The sequence below is a fragment of the Crotalus tigris genome, unplaced genomic scaffold, assembly GCF_016545835.1.
Source record: "Crotalus tigris isolate CLP2741 ecotype Arizona unplaced genomic scaffold, ASM1654583v1 scf7180000018549.3470463, whole genome shotgun sequence".
Classification (NCBI taxonomy): Eukaryota; Metazoa; Chordata; class Lepidosauria; order Squamata; family Viperidae; genus Crotalus; species Crotalus tigris.
In genome coordinates, this window is record NW_024097072.1 from 2,859,244 (window position 1) to 2,879,531 (window position 20,288).

General features: G+C 41.2%; 1 protein-coding gene across 5 annotated transcripts in view; it reads left to right on the forward strand.

Annotated features, from left to right (window-relative positions):
- Window positions 1-20,288, forward strand: part of ZMAT4 (zinc finger matrin-type 4) — a 97,734-nt gene that overhangs the window by 29,763 nt on the left and 47,683 nt on the right. For all 5 annotated transcript variants that reach the window (XR_005557994.1, XM_039354300.1, XM_039354302.1 and 2 more), the window contains exon 3: window positions 10,578-10,667. Coding sequence is in view for 4 of the 5 variants with exons in the window: in XM_039354300.1 (XP_039210234.1) it covers window positions 10,578-10,667 (90 nt within the window). In the remaining variant the exon portion in view is untranslated. The remainder of the gene's footprint in view (window positions 1-10,577; window positions 10,668-20,288) is intronic.

A 20,288-nucleotide genomic window follows, 5' to 3' on the forward strand; every position in this document is an offset into this window, starting at 1 on the left:
CGAATTCTCTGGCTCTCTCCATTATCCATCTGAGCTATCTGATTTCTCTCTCCCTTTTCTGAAAGTTGCTTCTTCATTTAGCATTTCTGACTCTCCATATGACTCTGTCCCCAGAGCTTTCAAGCAAAATTTTGTTTCTTGTGAATAATGCAATTGCTTAGTAATGCACAAGACTCTATTTTGTTTTCTTTACCTTTTTTTATATGCTGATCTTTCCTGATTGCTTGGTTGCACATTGTATCTTTGTCAACCCAAACATCTAATGTTTAAAGTATAGAAATTCAATCTGAATTCACTTCGGTTTTTGAATTATGTTTGAGGATTTTTAAATGAAAAAAAATGGCTAATTTTTATTAGATTCATGCAATATGCCAATCGTAAGCCCAGATTAACAAAACTACATTTCTATATTATTATAACATGCTATGCATGAACAAAGAAACCGTGTTATAGCTACACGTAATGCTATGTTTTACACAGTCTGCTAAGATGTCAGCTAGATTACCATAAATACTTAAGCACAAAGATCACAGTCCTTTTGAGCCTAATATAACCTCTGGCTTACTGAATATTCACTATTTAAATATTCAGCTATTCAGTATAGCTGGATTTATTACCTTGAATTACAAAAATACTCACTATTTAAATATTCAACTATTCAGTATGTAGCTGGATTTATTTCCTTGAATTACAAAATAAGAATCTGAAGATGGTGAATATTTGACATGCCCTGAAAACATTCTGAGAAGATTTTCCAAGAATTTTAAGGAGGTGGATGCGGGTTTGTGTTTTTGTTAAGGAGTGGGTGGGGGAAGGAGGGTTAGGGACCACATTGGTCCTAAACTCAACCATCTTTTGAAAAAAGCAATTAATACCAAGCAGATGTTCTACCATGTGTTGACTCCTCCTCCATTGTCAGAAATAATGGCAGCTTGTTATGGGTTATGCAGCCCAAGTGCTAGAGCAATAATCCAATTTACTTCCTTTCCACAACATATCAGACACCCTTTCAATGTCCATGTTGCAAGACTCTTAACGGAGATCAGATTACACTAGGGACATCTGCGTTTATTGCATCTTGTTCTCAATCTAGTAAGGACCGTGATGGAGCAGATAAATTCATTAATCAAGGCAAATCCAGGCAGGCACCCAGGGATTTTGCTAGATTCCTGAGTGCACTTTTCTGCTTCTTTACTAATGGATTTATGATACGTGCGGTAGGAATTTGATTGAATATTGCAGAACTTCATTGGAGGATTATGATGATTTATATCTTGCCCCTTCCGTGCAAGTTTAGGACAGCCAGCATCAAATTCCATCACCACAACAACTCTGGGAGGTTGGTTGAACCAAGGGACAGAGTCGCTCCCAATGGGCTTTCATGGCTGAATGAAAAGGAGACTCTGTGATCAACTGGGGCTTCCTTAACTAAAAGGTCTGGAGGAAGGTTATTCATTTGACATTCTCCTCAACTGTAGTGTTGGAGTGTAGGCAACAACTGATCTTGCAGCATATCCCCTTTGTTCTTCTCTAAAAAATCTGGCATCTCCTCAGAGTGGCCAAGAGTTTCCAAGATTAGGGAGATGTGAGAAACTATTTCTGCTTGCTTTCTCACAACAATCAGGAGATGAAAGAGACCTGACAAAATCCATGCATACTACAGGACTCTCCCAAAAGGTGGGCATGCCAAAGCCACTCCTTCTGAAGCTCCCATGCCATGCAGAGTGCCATGCAGAGACATTATGGCTGAGAAGGGGTTTTGGGTAAATCTCTCATCTTCCCCGTTATCAGTTCTGCAGGAGGAGACGGAGAGGAGTCCCAAGTAGCTTGCTTGGAGGGCAGTGTTTGCAGGCCAACAGTTTTGAGGAGATACTTAGCTTAAAAGATCATCAAAGTGAAGCATTTATTGATGTGTGTGTGTGTGTAAGCACGTCTCTATGTACCTTCTGTTTATCTCATCCATCATCTGTCATTCATTCATCCAAACATCCATCTGTCTATCTGTCTGTCTGTCTAAGCATGAGGTATGCATTTGGATTTAACTGCTTACAATACTGCAGAGTTGTTGAAGAGAGACCGGCCAAGTCAGGGGAAAGAGTCCCACAAGGAAATAGTCAGGAATCGCTGTGTGGGCGCAAGAGGTTGAAGTCCAACCCTCTTCAATGCCATGGAACCTTAGCTAGTCTTACCCAGATGTAAGCTGTCGGTCTGCGGACATTTCTGTGTACTGTAGAGATGTGAGAAATGAAACTGCTAATTGAACTCTTCATGGGTAGACCTGGCTGTTAGCGCCTCACAAGGGTTCAGCCAACAAAGCAACGTGTTTAGAAAGAGTTATCCGTTCTCACAGCTCTCGCAGAATTGGGAAAGAAATTGAAAGTCTAGTACCACAGGAGAACAAGGAAAAGCATCCGGAAACCAATTTTAATGTGTAATTAAGTATGTATTTTCCTGAAATTTTCTGGGAAATGCATTTTTTTCTCATTCTTTTCTAGGTCAATCATCTCTTGCTGTCTCTGAATATTTGTTAAATGGATTGCCATTCCCCCCTGTCTACGTTGCCTGTAAGAAAACAAAAGCAGGGCAATGAACTCTGATGTGATTTACTGATTTTTTTTTATTTTTTGAAATTCAGGCTGAGGTTGAAAATAAGTGACCTCTTCTTTTGAAGGAGGCTGTTTTATCTCTCTCCCCTTCTCAGCCTGTGAAAGCCACGAGGTCAATGCAGCAACACAAGCCATGACAAGTTTAATTAAAATCAGCGTAGTGCTATACCCATTTGGTAACCTTTACAGAGAAGGAGGCGATGAGAGATGCTGGGGGGAGCTTTAGGAATACATTTTCACAGCTAGAAATTATGGAAGATACGGCTTTAACCTCAGATGATAAGGTGGACTGCAGTTCCAGGGAATCTCTGATTATTTTTGCACAATGCAGTGAGCCAAGGAAGGTTAGTTAATGAATACTCTGCCATCTTACCTTATCGAGCACTGCATTTTAATTAAGGTTAGAGTCTTAACAGCAGAGCCTAAACCCCCCAAACAGTTATTGTTTGGGATTTCTGCAAATTGCACTTACCATCAGACACCCTTCTGAGTTGCAAAAATTTCTCATTACATAGGAAGTCTCATTTGAGGAAACCCAGCATTATTCTGGGTTCAGTCCAGTACTATACAAAACTATTCTCTGGCATTGTTCTATTAGTTCTCACTTTGTCTGATGAGAGGCAGTTTGCTTTAGAACTTGTTGTCAAAGAGAATTTTGGTGAAATTATTATAGGTATATGTTCTTATAGGTCCGTGGTGGCGAATCTATGGCACGCGTGCCACAGGTGGCGTGCAGAGCCCTCTCTGTGGGGACGTGCGCAGTCGCCCCAGTCCTAGACCTTTGGCTGGGTTTTATAAAACCTTTTTGCTTGAGGCCTCCACTGCCGTGTGCAAAAAAAAAAAAAAGGTTCAGTCAATCAATTTCAACTTCTCACGGGAAAAAAAAGATCCTGCAAAGTTGGAATTGATTGATTGAACTTTTTAGTCCCACCTAGTCTACCGTTACCACCGCAGCCATGCCCACCCAATGGGCCACACCCACCCAATGGGCCATGCCCATCCGGCACCCGATGATACATAAGGAGGTCTTGGGTTGTAGTTTGGGCACACGGTCTCTAAAAGGTTCGCCATCACTGTTATAGGTATATGTCAGACTTACTGTATGTAATGATAAGGATAATGAAGAGCTAAGCATATAAATATCCTGCCCTTCATTGTAAAATTATCTCTTACTTGCCTGTAATCATCCTGGTTTCTTACAAGTACTGGTAGCCCTTGACTTTCAACCATTCATTTAGTGATTTAGTTTAAAAAGTGACTTATGGCTGGTTTTTTGCACTTACGACAGGGTTATTTCCAAACAAGACTGAGGTCTGCAGATTGTCCATCCCTGCTTTTAAACCTTTCCCAAAATGTTCTCCTCCTACCAGTTAGATGATGTATGTCTCTTTCAGCTTCAGAGGGATCCGGTGCCAGACAAGCCATTTTGGTAGCATTAGACATATCCTTCATTGCATTAAGATTCTTTATTGTGATGTTTTAGGGGGAAGAAGGCATTTGTTTCTGTAAAAGCAGTACAGAAAAAAAAATCATCTTGATAACAATTAAATGATGGTTCAGAGCAGGCTGGAGTTTGTTTACCAATTTTTCATGTTTTATTGATGCAGCGGCAATATAGCAGGAGAAAAATGTAAATGAACGGAAGCATAAATAATTAAATGCCTTAAGTAAGTTAGCCAAAACATCCAGTTCCAGAAGTCAGATTAGGAAAATTTCTTTTTGAAATCCATGACAATGAAACCTGAGCAAAGCGAAAACGTATTGGGGCTCACGGATTTTGTCTGAGGAGGGGGGGAAATCATTTTCTCATTATTTCATTGTATAATGAACTTACTACATTTGGATGCCTTTTATAGAGTCTGCAGAAAAGATCCTCTCCCTCAAAGTCTTATCTTAAAGGACAGCAACAAAGAAAATGGAGATTTTTGTTCATTCTTAAAAAAAATGAAGAATGTCTCAAAAAAAAACAACACCACCCTGGTGTTCTTTAGCTGTCAGACTTTTGGGAAACTCTGTAATTGCCCATTTTAGAACAAATGGCTTCAGCTGTTATTTGGCACAGATAAAAGATTCAGCTATTTTCCCCTTGATATATTGAGATCGTACGATTCCGTTTGATAAAGTCATTCAAGTGAAATCATTGCATGTATAATATTGGTGCTCTTATTATCTGGATAGGAAACTGGGAGGGCTACATAACCCCTTTTGTACAAGAACCAGAAATTTGTATTCTATTTAAAGAGGAGCAAATTTCTATTTTGAGATTAATTAGTCAGGTAGAACATCTGAGCACAGCATCCAAGAAACAGTAATATCATGCAAATGTACAGAACAATAAATGAGTCAAGAGAAGAGTTGCTAAATTCAAGCCATCCAGAGAGGAAAAAAAAGTCTCCACTGAGTTTGTAGCTAAATAAATGTAATTATATGTGAGGATGACCTTGATAGATGGGCAGAGAAAGAAATTTAGAAAGCATCCACCCTAACTTATCAGGCAATAAAAAGTGACAGCTGGAGGATTGTACTTTTGGACTTGCGAGATTCTGTTAAAGTTGCTTTACAATAAGGTAGATTTAATTCATCTTGTTGTGATTCTAGTCTACTTGGGAGGTTGGCAGTCAATCTTGCAAGTCTGAAAGTACAAATCTCCCCACTCTCTTTTTTTCACCTTATAATTTAGGGCAGATGCTTTTTAAGTTTCTTTCTCTGGTGTTATTCAGCTGTGGGCTCCACCTCCTTGCCTATCTTTCATCTGGTTGTTCCTTGAGGCAGTCTCTCTTCTTCTCCTCCTCCCCAAGGTCATTCTCACATACCAGTACTTTATATAAATGATTTGATCCAAAAAGTGGAAGCTAATTTTTTAACTGGAAGGAGCTGTTGAGATGGCATCACTTATTGTGATGTCGTTATTGTGCCAGCTTCACTGCTTTAAAGTTAGTTCTGAGATCCAGTTTTAAACTACTGCAATGATTTTCAACTTATTCTCTGTGTACAGTATGTTTGTATGTATGTGAGAAAGGATTAAAACATGAATCTGCCTTTCAGATTTTCAGATTTGCCTGTTTTTCCCCAATCCTTCTGGCTTTTAAGAAATTGCTCAAAAGGGCTCTTCCAGAAGGCTTTTTAAGATTAATTAGTTTAGTGCAATTGGCATGGGATACCAATGAATGATATATTTTTTTTAAAAAAAAAAATTGGTTTCCTAACTGGTAGATGTTTCAATTCTTTAAATTTTCAAGTGTCACAACACAGCAGAGGTCTAAAGATCTCATATGTACTTTTGAAAGGAAGGATTAGGTTTAGACAAAAGACTAACATATGTGAGAGCAGATATTTGTGTTTGTGTATTAGTCTGTGTATTTGTCTATTTTCAAGTATATTAAGTATTTTAAGGTTAACTCTTAGTACGATTAGAGCAGTGATTCTCAACCTTTTTAATGCCGCGACCCCCACCCGGTCGTAAGTCGAGGACTACTCAACCGTCGTAAGTCAAGGACTACTCAACTGGTGCAGCACCGTTTGCAGAATGGGACTTTTGGTGGGCTCAGCAGGGCAGAGACAGCCTGGACAATTCCTATTGGCTTTTGAAAGCCAATAGAATTAGACTCTATTCAAGAGAGTCTATTCTATTGGCTTTCAAAAGCCAATAGAATAAAAGGGAGTAGCACAGCTAAGGAAAAGGGGGAAAAATGGCGGACTGCGTTGTTTGGCGACCCCCGTGAAATGGTCGTTCGACCCCAAATGAGGTCCCAACCCACAGGTTGAGAATCGCTGGATTAGAGAGAGATGATGGATGAATAGATGGATAGATAGATGGATGGATGGATAGAAGATAGATAGATAGATAGATAGATAGATAGATAGATAGATAGATAGATAGATAGATAGATAGATAGATAGATAGAATCAACATCAACCAATCTTTAATACAGAAAATCTGGGAGTTGAAGTCCACAAGTCATAAAGTGACCAAGATTGGGATCCCTGAGTTACAGCATGTTAGATAGATAGCCACAGGCCTTCTCTGAAAAGGTGACAGAAACTAAAATGGTCCCACTGCTTAACTGCACAGTATAAAAGAGAAGGTGGAAAACTGGAAATATATTTTCTGAAGAATATTCTCAAAAGACAATGAACTGAGCTAAATGCAAGAAAACCATCTTGCATCTAGCGCTAAACTCGGAGGCAAAGACTCCCTTTCTTGGGACTGAATTCTTAGATTTTGCTACTTCTCTGCAATGCCATGCTAAAATGTTTTTAAATAATCCTTTTTTTAAAAAAAAATCTCTATTCCTTTGCGTCAGTTGGGGCCTATCAGAGAAAAATAACATATTCAGGAAACGCATCCAAGCCCTGAAAGTATAAAGCATTTTGTCCTCTATCTCCCCCATTGCCTTCTAATGCGCATACATTTATTTTTATTTAAATTAAGAACACAGGGGAACATGCAAATATAAATGTCTTTCTGGCACAGGGGAAAGAAACCTGAGGTTTTTATCCTTGCAAGGGAAGTTTAATCCCCCTGTTGCAATTGCTAAATTATGATCTGCTATTTCATGCAAGTGGTATATTTGCCAAGCAGGTGATCTGAAGCAACAATCCAAGTATCATTGCAAACTCTTTCTGTGTCTGCCTAGGATTTGTGCAGTCCTGTCTTCCTTTTTAACAGCACGTCGCTGTCATTCTGCCATTTGCAGTTGTGGCAATAAAACACCAGTGCCGGGCCCAAAGAATCAAGAATGACAAATGGAGTTACCTCTGAGTAGTTTCTTCGCTGTTGTTCGTCTACAGACAAAATCTTACTTAACTAAAGCCACTCTCTGCATAGTTAGAGATATACTCTGCGAATTGCTAGGGAGGGTCTGCCTTTACCCTCTTCCTGCCTGTCAGACATTCCAAAATCTGCTGTCTCTTTGCATTCTGGGAAGGAGCCCCTCCCTCTGTGAATCCAGACTACGTTCCACCACACCAGTTCTTTACCCATGCTTTCGGTCCACATTCCGGATAGAGAGGACCATTGGTTTGAAAGAGGGGTAAAAGAGACCATTTATGTTAACATTAAAGCACATATAATCAAGGCCATGGTTTTCCCAGTTGCAATGTATGGCTGAGAAAGTTGGACCATAAGAAAAGCTGAACGCCAAAGAATTGAGGCCTTTGAACTATGGTGCTGGAGAAAACTCCTGCGAGTCCCTTGGACTGGACGGCAATCAGTCCTAGAGCAGATCAACCCTGACTGCTCTTTAGAAAGCCAGATCTTGAAGTTGAAAATCAAATATTTTGGCCACCTAATGAGAAGGAAGGACTCACTGGAGAAGAGCCTAATGCTGAGAAAGATGGAGGGCAGGAGAAGAAGGGGACGACAGAGAAGGAGGTGGCTGGATGGAGTCATTGAAGCAGGAGGCATGAGCTTAAATGGACTCTAGAAGATGGTAGAGGACAGGAAGGCCTGGAGGAACATTGTCCATGGGGTTGCGATGGGTCGAACACGACTTTGCCACTAACAACAACAATGTTAACATTGAGCCGGGGGGGGGGGATAAGAACCTCCTATCTACAATGCAGCCCTTGCAGCAGTCCCAAAAAGATCCCACTCTGATACAGGTGATTCTGAGGGCACAGATAAACTCCCCAAGTGGTCTCAAGAGCTCTCAGGGAGAGTACTAACGACCAGATGACTGCAAAGAAATATGATCCTTCCAAACCATCAGCCCCTCCTGTCATAAGTAACCCTTCCATCGCACCCACCATCCTGCCATAACTGATGAAGCTTCTTGGGAGAGAAGCGAAACATCTTCCTCAAGGAAAAACGAGTCCAGTTGCCTTTTGGGGGGGGGGGAAGCACCTTTGAGCTTACTAGCGCTTCTAATCCATTCTGTTCTTGATGGGAGATGGGAGAAAAGTTGAGAGGCAGAGCGATGTAGGGGTGAAAGTCCTTGACTAGGAGCAGAGTAGACCCAGATTCTAGTCTCTCCTCGGCCTTGCAAGCTTTCTTAGTGACTTTGGGCTCGTCCTCCTCTCCCATCCAATTCTACCACTCAGTATAGTTATTGTGAGGAAAACAAATAGACCAGATGCCATTGTGAGGTCCTGAATGAAAGGCAGGCTTTAGAAATCATATAAATAAGTATATAAATCAGTGAGCAATTCTTCCAAGCTTTTGCTTAGAGATGCTAGTTTTTGATGTCTAAAGAGGTTCCTTCCATTCTCCCTTGCTCCAGGATGGGTTTCTTTCTTTCTTTCTTTCTTTCTTTCTTTCTTTCTTTCTTTCTTTCTTTCTTTCTTTCTTTCTTTCTTTCTTTCTTTCTTCCTTCCTTCTTTCCTTCCCTTCCTTCCTTCCTTCCTTCCTTCCTTCCTTCCTTCCTTCCTTTAAAATATTGCAACTCAAACCTAAAGAAAAATTTCAGGTAGGATTGGACCTAAAATAAAGTGGCAGATTGGCTCCCACTTTAAACATCTCGTATGGCTCGTGCCAGTTGGCTAAGAATATTGGGAATGGGATTATGTGCATGGGAGGGTAAAGCAGTTTTCTGTTCCTTTTCTTTTGGAGGATGATTCTTAAACCCACTTTTTTTAGAACTACTGTCAAATTCATATAGCAAGCTAAACCTTGAATGCCTCCCTGCCTCTGCAGCTCTTTGAGATCATGCATCAAAATGCAGTGATAAACTAGACCAAAATATAAGGCAGTTGAGTTTTATCTCTAAGAGAGTGGAGGACCATGGATTAAAGTGTGTTAATAAGAGGCACGGCCAACCCCAGAAATATGGCACAGAATGCTGTTGGACTTAGAATGAAATGACCTTGTTTCCAATGCAAAATGGCTAATATGCAGAAGGCAATCTAGAACCACTTCCCTTGCAAAATTACTCGTTGGGTGTGTTTTGGCTGGCTCAGAGAATATCTCTTCCAATTAAATCAAACTAAACAAAAGAGACTGTGAAGCACCCAAAACAAGAGACTGAAGGCTGGAAAGTTGCTTTGCTCCAGTATTCATTGTTGCTAGCGTGGAGAGTATTCATAGGTTGCAATCTGAAATGCTGCCCAAGCCACAAGAAGCTTCAGCTGAGCACCACAGCAGGCTCAGAAGAAAGGTAGGGATAGAAATGTTTTATATAGATAGATAGATATGAAAAAAAACACCAGCAGGAATATTAGAAGGATTGCAAAATCTCAGTTTGATCAAATCTCTGTCTCCAGTCTGGAAATGAAAAACTACCATAAAGGCACGCACGCTGTAGCAGACGGTGTACAGACAGCATCAGGAGTACCAAGAGTGAGGAATGAAACGGGGGGGGGGGGAATCAAAATACATCCCTGATGGTTAATTAACAAACTGGTGATTATCTTGTTCAGAACAATGCAAAATAGGGTTCTCCTCATCCAGCTAAAATTAATTGATTCCAAGCCCTGCTCGTCCCAGCGAAAGAATTTAGTGGCTTTGATATGACTTTCCTGTGGCAATTAAAATCATGTAACAATTGCTATGGTGTGTACTTTAATTGGTATTTTTTTTTTACATGGAATTCATGTGAAGAAAACCAGACATTTTTTCGTAGGTATTCAAACAAGAAATTTAAACTTTTCTTGTCTCTATGTTCAGCTATCTGAGCCGTGGTGGCGCAGTGGTTAGAATGCAGTACTGCAGGCTACTTCTGCTGACTGCCGGTTGCCAGCAGTTGGATTCTCACCAGCTCAAGGTTGACTCAGCCTTCCATCCCTCCGAGGTCGGTAAAATGAGGACTCAGATTCTCGGGGGCAAGATGCTGACTTTGTAAACTGCTTAGAGAGGGCCGTAAAAATCACATCCTCAAGGTTTGTTACCCAGAAAACAGGCTGGGGATTTAAGCTCTTCTTCAAACTTAAGAAAAGAGAGCTGTCGCAATCTAAGGAGTAGGGCAAGACTTGGCTTTGGTGTTCTTTGCAAAGGCTTGGTTCATTGAAAAAAGGCTCCTTGGTTTTCCTCCACAGAGTCGGAAACATGCAAGCAAAGTTCGGCTTTACTACATGCTCCACCCAATTGATGGAGGATGTCCTGCGAAGAAGCTTCGGTCAGAAAATGTGAGTGTTCTTCTGTCTGTTACTTGCCCAACAGGGACCCAGATTGGATTTCCTAGCATTCATACCTGCAAAAACATTTAGAGGTGGACCAATACAGAAGGGGTAGAGTCTACTGTACTTGAAGCGTCAAAGATTGCACAGTCTGACCCAATCTTTAAAGCAAAGTGGTTTCTGTGCATGGGTTAAATGCCTATGGAGAGTCTCAATCGTCCAGGTCATGGTTATCCCAATGGTGCTTTTTCCAAAAGACAACTGGACTTTCCTGGTTTTTTTTTTTTTAAAAAAAAAATCTATGGAGATTCTCAATCATCCAGATCATGGTTTTCTTTGAAAACGTTTTGCTTCTCATTCAAGAAGCTTCTTCAGTTCTGACTGATTAGTGGAGAAGGAAAGGATTTATATTCTTTATATATATACAGTAAATAAATCCTTCCATTCCCCACCTATCAATTAGAACTGAAGAAGCTTCTTGGATGAGAACCCAAATGTTTTCAAAGAAAGAGAACAAGAAAGTCGAATGGTCTTTTAGAAAAAGCATCTATGGGACTGTGGCAAGAGCTCTTAGCTCTTTTCATAAGTAAAAAATTCTTCTTTTCATATCTTCTCTAAATCATTTTCAAACCAAGTCGGTCTTTTGAAATTTTGCCCAGCAGAACTCTGCATTGATGTCCTGGCTGTTTATTTTCACAAGGGGCTACAGCAGAATGCAAGAATAACTGGAGGAAGCTGGTGTCTTAACAGCACACCCTTAGAGAAAGAATGCATGTGGAGATGAACATGATAGGAATGCTCAGAGAAAGACTCAGCCTGAAGGATAACTCCAAGTTGATCCGTAGCCGTCATAGCTTGAGAAGACGGTAAAAATGAGGATACTTTTTAAATAATTTAGCTATCTTCTTTCTCAAGCGCGAAAGCATTATTTTGCACATCAAGGGAGAAAGAGAAAGCAGGGGGTGTAACTTTGGCACAATATTGTAGGTGACTGTGATGTTCTGTCCAAATACAATGTGTGAGTTGAATCACAGCGTCTCTTTCTAGCCTGCCATGACCTCATTTGACTTGATTGTTATCAGCCGATAGACAAATTCTCTTGGTCTCATATTTTTGAATTTCCTCCACTCATGATTGGTTGAGACTCTTCAAAGGACTAATCCAGGGGTGTCAAACTGCTGGCCCATGGGCTGGATGTGTCACGACGAAACTGCACCCATCCCATTGCCAGCAATGGGGAAAAAGCTCCGATACGTCGTGCGATGTCATGTGACGTCGCGAGTTTGACATGTCTGGACTAATCAATCCAGTATGGAGAAAGAGATGGACTAGTTAGAATAGGGTGTTAAAACATTACTGTTATACTTCCTGGTAGATACTAAGCCAGTGATTCCCAATCTTGTCTTCACGATGGACCTCCTTAAATACCATTTGTGGCCACAGACCATGGCCACGGACCCTTAAGGCTTAGCTCAAAATTTAAATCATAACATTTCATCAAGGTCCAGGTTTATAAGGAACAGCCTGTTTCAATATAGGGTCACATAGTCTTTTAGCTCTGGAGTAGCTGCCCTACTAACCAGACTGCTATGCTGATAGTCACTCATCTGTGGATCCAAGAGTAGGGCATTCTTCTCTTCTGGTTTTCAGGAATAATCTTCTTTTCAGGAATAATCTTCCTAAAGATTAAATAGCTCCCCCCCCCGATATGTTTTCACCGAGTACTTATCTATTAGTTGGGGCCTTTTGGAGATTTTATCTGTTGCCTTGATTGCTGTTTACTTTTTATCTAAATGGTTGGCATTAATGTTTCTTTTATAAAAAACTGCGCAATTTTGTCCCTACTTTATTCCACTTATTGTTGCAATTGGGTTTTTCTTTAAAGAAAAGCAAAACGAAAGATGCTGTAAATGAGTAAAGTGTTATGATAGCAGCTGGGAAAACCAATGCGACTGAGCAGGAGAAAGGAGGAGAAGGGGTTACACAAAATATTATTTAGGTAATCCTTACTGCTGTCCTAAAATGTTAGTATCTCAGCCTGGCAGACAGCATAAAGGATGCTTGGCAACTTATTTTATGGGATTTGATTTATTACACGCAGCTGTCCCTTGCAATCTAAGAAAATTAAGGCTGCAAACCAAACTGGGCTGGCTATGCTATAATCGTGGGGCTAACATCATTTTTTTTTAATGATGCCTTTTTCCTGGGGAGAATCAAGAGGGCAGGCACGTGGGAACTGCAGTGGCAGAAGCTGTCTAATTGTAGGAAAAAGTGGACCTGTGGAGATGCAGTGAAGGTGCTTGTGAAGAAATATCCTCACGGTTTCTTTTGTTTCCAGGCTAGGCATTAATCCCACCTGATTTAGTTTGGATTAAAAAAAAATCCTCTACATTTTCCTTTCCTCGAGGTTGCGCTCCATTTGATGGAAGGGCATTTGCTTTTGATCATTACAAGGAGAAAAATTCAGAGATGTTCTCGTGTATGCAGTGAGAAGGGCTATAATCTGAATTTCCTGTCCTTTGCTGTGCATTTATCCCTCCGGCCACCTCCAGCTTCCCTGGCTTTTCCCATACTTGCATATAATCCCAAATGAAGACAACAAGGTGAAAGATTCAGGCAGCCAAGGAGGCTGCAGAGGGATGAAAAGGGGCAGAAAACCAGAAGAATAGAAGTAGGCAAGAAAAACCAAATGCACAGGTATAGCATAGGGGGTACCTTGCTCAATAGTAGTAACTGTGAGAGGGACCTCGGAGTCCTAGTGGACAATCACTTAAATATGAGCCAGCCATGTGCTGCAGCTGCCAAAAAGGCCAACACAGTGCTGGGCTACATTAACAGAGGGATAGAATCAAGATCATGTAAGTGTTAATACCACTTTACAATGCCTTGGTAAGGGCACACTTGGAATATTGCATCCAGTTTTGGTCACCATGATGTAAAAAAGATGTTGAGATTCTAGAAAGAGTACAGAGAAGAGCAACAAAGATGATCAGGGGACTGGAGAGTAAAGCATATAAGGAACGGTTGCTAGAATTGGGTATGTCTAGTTTAACGAAGAGAAGGACAAGGGGGGACATGATAGCAGTCTTCCAATATCTCAGGGGCTGCCCCAAAGAAGAGGGAATCAAGCTATTCTCCAAAGTGCCTGAGGGCAGGATAAGAAGCAACGGATGGAAACTCCTCAAGGAGAAAGCAACCTAGAACTAAGGAGAAACTTCCTGACAGTTAGAACAATTAACCAGTGGAACAACCTGCCTCCAGGAGTGGTGAATGTTCCAACACGGGAAGTTTTTAAGAAGAGACCGGACAGCCATCTTTCCGAAATGTATAGGGTTTCCTGCCTGAGCAGGGGGTTGGACTCAATGATTTCCAAGGTCCCTTCCAACTTTATTATTATTATTATGGATCATCGCACAGTCAGCCAGATGTTCAGACTGGATTTGGCATTTTGTCTACCTATCGAGTTCTTACCCAGGACCTGGGATAGGCAGATGTGGATGTTTGATGTTATTACAGGTATATTGTTGTTGTTGTTGTTGATGTTATTATTATAATATAAGGTCAACATGGAGGGAAAGACAAAATAAATCTGAAGCACCAGGCTGTAAAGTAGGAAGAAATTTGTAAGCAGTGTAGATTTTTGACATAGCATGAGCCTTTTCTCTTCCACCTGAAAGCTAATGGCAGATGGTGAGCCCTCGTGTATTAGAGGAGATTTGAGTTAGCTTAGGACAATGTTTTTCAACTTTGGCAAATTTAAGATGCGTAGACTTCAACCAGAAGTCAGAATGACTGGCTGAGGAATGCTAGGAGTTGACGTCCACAAGTCTTAAAAGTTGGCAAGTTCGGAGACCCCTGCTTCATTAGGCAAAGAAAATTGGGGAAATGGATAAGACAGAATTGGGGCTGTGGAGCGGAAGGAAAATGAGATTCGACCTTATCCCTGCATTTATTTGTGTTTCAAAAAATAGCAAGACCTTTTTTTCATTTAAATGGCATTTGAACGCCTCTCCTTTGCTCAAAAGGCAGGTTTGGAAATGCATGTTGATATATTTAAAACCAATCTTTTCCAGATCAAAATAAATTTCAAACCCCTTACTAGTCTACCAGTTGTGAATCAGGTCAGAATTGCTAAAAAAAAAAAAAAAAAAAAAAAAAAAAAGCTTCCTGAAGCCTCTTTCTGAATGCAAGCAAGAAAGAAAAATTGAATAATGTGTTCCTTCATCCCCAGGGGGAAAAGCTGGGAGAAATAAATTCTAGTAAATGATTGTTGCATCAATCACAAGCATTATAAGGCTTCACACTGCCTTTTGTTCCTCTTAGCTTTATCTGGCCCCTTGTGGCCCTGTGGTAATTGAGTAGTGATGAGCCTCTAGATTTATTTCATCTCCAGTCTACTGAAATGATGTCTGTTTTCCACACGATCCCCATAGGTAAGGAAGAGCTTGCAATGAAGACGTTTTTCCAAAGTTTACTCCTACTGTTGGGACAGAGTCCCAGTGACAGCTGAGCAGGACAGTCCCAAGGCCTCAGACGCATGAGGGGTAATAGGGCCACAAACAACGACAGAGGGAATTTGTACAAAGAGTGTCTTTTGTATATCTGACTTGATCCGGATGGATCCCCAAGGTGACTGCCCTGAAGTCAGAAAACATGATGACATCATGAGAGGGACCTCGGAGAGGGACCTCGGAGTCCTAGTGGACAATCACTTAAATATGAGCCAGCCTTGTGCTGCAGCTGCCAAAAAGGCCAACACAGTGCTAGGCTGCATTAACAGAGGGATAGAATCAAGATCACGTGAAGTGTTAATACCATTTTACAATGCCTTGGTAAGGCCACACTTGGAATACGGCATCCAGTTTTGGTCACCGCGATGTAAAAAAGATGCTGAGACTCTAGAAAGAGTGCAGAGAAGAGCAACAAAGATGATTAGGGGACTGGAGGCTAAAGCATATAAGGAACAGTTGCTGGAATTGGGCATGTCTAGTCTAATGAAGAGAAGGACGAGGGGGGACATGATAGCAATGTTCCAATATCTCCAGGACTGCCACAGAAAAGAGGGAGTCAAGCTATTCTCCAAAATATCTGAAGGCAGGATAAGAAGCAACGGATGGAAACTAATCAAAGACAGAAGCAACCTAGAACTAAGGAGAAATTTCCTGACAGTTAGAACAATTAACCAGTGGAACAACCTGCCTCCAGAAGTTGTGAATGCTCCAACACTGGAAGTTTTTAAGAGAGACTGGACAACCATTTTTTAAAAATGGTATAGGGTTTCCTGCTTGAGCAAGGGGTTGGACTAGATGACCTCCAAGTTCCCTTCCAACTTATTATTATTATTATTATTATTATTATTATTATTATTATTAAGAAATTACAAAGACGTTTTAACAAAGGGCACAGATCATTAAAGAAAACCAGCCAAACTTCGTAAAGCAAATAGGTTAAAATCTATTATTGCCTATGCATGGAACAGACCTTCTAAGAGAGCGAATGGCACAAAATTCTGTAACCCAAGAATTTTACTAGATCCTTTAAAATCAAAATATAATCTTTGATCAATATATTTAAATCTACTGCTATTCTGTGGTGGAGCCATATCTGAGGTTCTGCTGTTGACCTGATCCAGATTTTCAAGGAAGAATGCAGCTCTGTATTTCTTCAGACCATGACATATTGGATTTCAAGTCATAGTCACTGTTCTGTAAAGAGTATCTCTCTATTTCATTCCTACAAAACCATCTGGACAAGGTCCACTGAGTTTGGGAGATTTATAAGAGGCTGTCTGGAGATTATATTGGCTTATTTGTGCACCTTTATACACCGCAACTTTTGGCCAGATAAAAAGGGATAGCTTGCTGTCTTAGGAGACAGGCTGAAAATAATTCTATATTGATCAACAGCCCAGTCTCTGAAATCTTGCACAATTAGTAAACTGTACAAATTTTGGTAGTCTTGCTCAAAATCTCATGAGACTTATTATTATGGTTTTCCCAAAAGTGCTTTTTTTCAAAAGGCAACTGATCTTTGTTTTTCCTTGAAGACGTTTCGCTTTTTATCCAAGAAGCTTCTTCAAATTCTGAACTTCGTAACCGAAGAAGCTTCTTAGATGAGAAGTGAAAAAAGCACCTTTGGGAGGTCAGCCAACTGATGGTAATTTTGTCAATGCCGATGGGGTTCAAGTAGTGCTCCAGTTGTTTGAGATTGCACCCAAGGGACCTATTAGTATTGGTATTGCCTTCAGTTTCATTTGCCACAGTCATTCTATTTCTATTTGCAAAATTTTGTTCTGTTCTAAGAGTTCTTTCTCTTCTATTCCGCTATCTCCGGGTACAGCCACTCCACTATTATTCCCAGGTATGCTATCTGACCATTATCATGGGCAACATGGCGCCCTCTGGCACCACTTGGCTATCCCCTCATACCAATTCTCTGATTTACTGCTCTTAATAGTGCACATTTTAGTGGAAAAAATCCAACAGAATCAAGTCACTTGGACTAGAGCAGGGGTCTTCAAACTTGGCAACTTTAAGACTTTAAGAATTCTGGGAGTTGAAGTCCACAAGTCTTAAAGTTGCCAAGTTTGAAGACCCCTGGACTAGAGCAACCCTGACAACTCGAAGAGGCTTGGACTTCAACTCCCAGAATTCCCTACCGAGCATGCTGGGTGGGAAGGCATGAAGGCCTCCCCATACAGCTGTGCAATTTGCATCCACACATTTTCAAGCGGGAGAAACGCTGGACCACGGAATCCATGAAAACTAAGGCGTCGGGAACGACCTGAGGACAACATGTTTCTTTCCTGGTTGTTAGATGTTTAGGAACACTCTCGCATAAAATCCAATTGTTCCCTTCTCCAAATCTTTATGAAAGACCCCAAATGGGGAAGAGAAATATGAAAGCTATTTAGCTAGCAATGGAGGTCTTTGAATTCTCCTAAGAGGCTCTTCCATCATTTCCAGTGTAACATCTGAACAAAAACAACAAAAACTTGGTTGATGGAATAGGAGAATCCTGAAACTGATGCAATCAATAATGACAGTTATCTGATTTTGAAGGGGAATAATCTCAGTAAAGCTCAAGACAAATGCCTCCCACATGACCTGGATGTATGAGAAAAAAAACAACTCCAGCCACAAACACTTTTCAAGCCTCGAGTTTTCAAACAAGGTCTTTATGGGTGACTTAGTTTGAGCATCGTTGGATGTTGATGTGTGAATTCACAACAATTTCTTACTGCACTTCAACTTTGAAATTACTTTGAAATCATCCCCTAGGGCCCGAGACAAGAAGAAAACTTAATATATAAAAGGAGAGAGAGAAATAAATAGGAAAAAAAAAGCAGGGCATTAAAAACAAGCTTTTTTTCCCTCTGCTAACAAGCATTTATAGCTCCTCTACCTGAAGACATTTCCCTTTAATTTCTTCTACTGAAGGCTAATGATAAACATATTTTATGTTGAAAGAACTCCGTGTTGATGCTTCCATCTCAGATGAGAGAACGGGTAGAAACTAATCAAGGAGAGAAGCAACTTAGAACTAAGGAGAAACTTCCTGACAGTTAGAAGAATTAACCAGTGGAACAACCTGCCTCCAGAAGCGGTGAATGCTCCAACACTGGAAGTTTGTCCCACTTTCTACAGGGGGACAATCGAGAGCATCCTGTCATACAGCATCACAGTCTGGTTTGGAGGCATCACTGCTTCAGACAAGAAGGCAGTGCAGAGAGTGGTGAGAATGGCCGAAAAGATCATTGGCAGTTCCCTCCCTCCCATCCAGGACATAGCACAGAAGCGCTGCATGAGCAGGGTCTGTAAGATTATCTGGGACACTACACATCCTCTCCACGACCTGTTTTCCTTGTTACCTTCTGGGAGGGGGGGGCTTCGTGGTATCCGAAGCAGAACATCCAGATTCAGCCAGAGTTTCGTTCCATACAGCATTAACCTTGCTGAGCATAGTTGACTCAGGAATTCTGGGAGTTGAAGTCCATGAGTCATAAAAGAGCCGAGGTTGCCTACCCCTGTTCTAGTCCAACTCCCTGCTCAGGCAGGAAACCCTACAGTATACCATTTCAGACAAATGGTTGTCAATATCTTCTTAAAAAAACTTCCAGTGTTGGAGCACCCAAAACATTTGGAAGCAAGTCGTTCCACAGATTAATTGTTCTGCTAAACTGTCAGGAAATTTCTCTTTAGTTCCAGGTTGTTTCTCACCTTGATTAGTTTTCATCCATTGCTTCTTGTCCTGCCTTCGGGTGCTTTGGAAAATAAGGTGGCCCCCTCTTCTTTGTAGCAACCCCTTAAATACTGGAACACTGTCATCATGTCACCCCTAGTCCTTCTTTTCTTTAAACTAGACATGCCCATACACCCTTTTGTAAGTCACTGTTGTTGCTGTAAATTTGGGTCAGGCAGATTAGGAGTCACGCACAATTAGGAGCCTTTCCTGGGGAATCAGCCTATGAAATGCTGCTGTTTGCCTTGCGTTGAGTGATTTGGGCCCCCGACATAAAAGAGATGTGATGCAAGAAAACAAGCACTCACTCTTTTTAATCATGCTTCCCTGCTTCAGTACAAATATCCAAAGCTACTTTCTGTTGCTGGTCTATGCAGCTTTGTTTTCTGTATTGACCGGCATCGATTGATTCTGCAGCAGAAATATGTCAGTCTTTTTCAGCTGAGGGTCACCTTCCACTAGGGCAGTGTTTCTCAACTTGACAATTTTAAGGCATGTGGACTTCAACTCCCAGAATTCCACAGCCAGCATTGCTGGCTATGGAATTCTGGGAGTTGAAGTCCACATGCCTTAAAATTGTCAAGGTTGAGAAACACTGCACTAGGGGCTGTGTAAGGGAGCACTGGAGTTTAAAGTGAGCAAAGCACCCTTTTCTCCCTAACTGTAAGGGTATGTGGGAATGACCTGGGGTGGTGGGAGGCTACCTAGGGATCAGTCAGATAAGAAAAAGCATAAACTGCAGCTGCAAAATGGGAGAAAGCAGCTCAGAAGGCTACCCACCACCCACCCACCCCAATCCTCAATTTCTCAGGCTATGAAAGAGACAGGAGATTTGTGCTTTCAGACTTGCAAGGTTGATGTCAGCCTTTCCCGGTAAAGCAGGCAGAAAGCTATGATCAGAGGAACAAATTTTACTTTATTGTAAGACTATGTTAACAGAATCTTGCAAGGCTGAAAATACAAATCTCCCACTGTCTCTTTCATAAGCCTGGGAATCTTGGCGGTATCCCCTTCTGAGTTCCTTTCTCTGCTCCTTATGCAGCTGTGGGCTAGGCCGTCTCTTATCTGACTGTTCCCCAGGTAGCCTCCCTTCCTCCCTTTCCCAAGGTCATTCCCACTTTCCCGTGCACTGGTCCGCCTCTTTTCTCTTTCAACTCAGTAAAACTCCAGTGTGAAGTGAAAGCAAGAGGATTCTTTTCAGTCTTCGGCAGCAGTGTTGGAATAATTCCTGGGGGGATAGGGGTAGGGAAGTGTTTGTCACTGTCAAAAATTATATTCTTTCGTGTTTCACTTGATCAGACTTCTCCTAAGTAAATCTGATTAGGGCTGGACTAGAAACCCAGTGGCTTGCAAGATCGCTGGTGTGTAATTATGTTTGATAAAATGCAG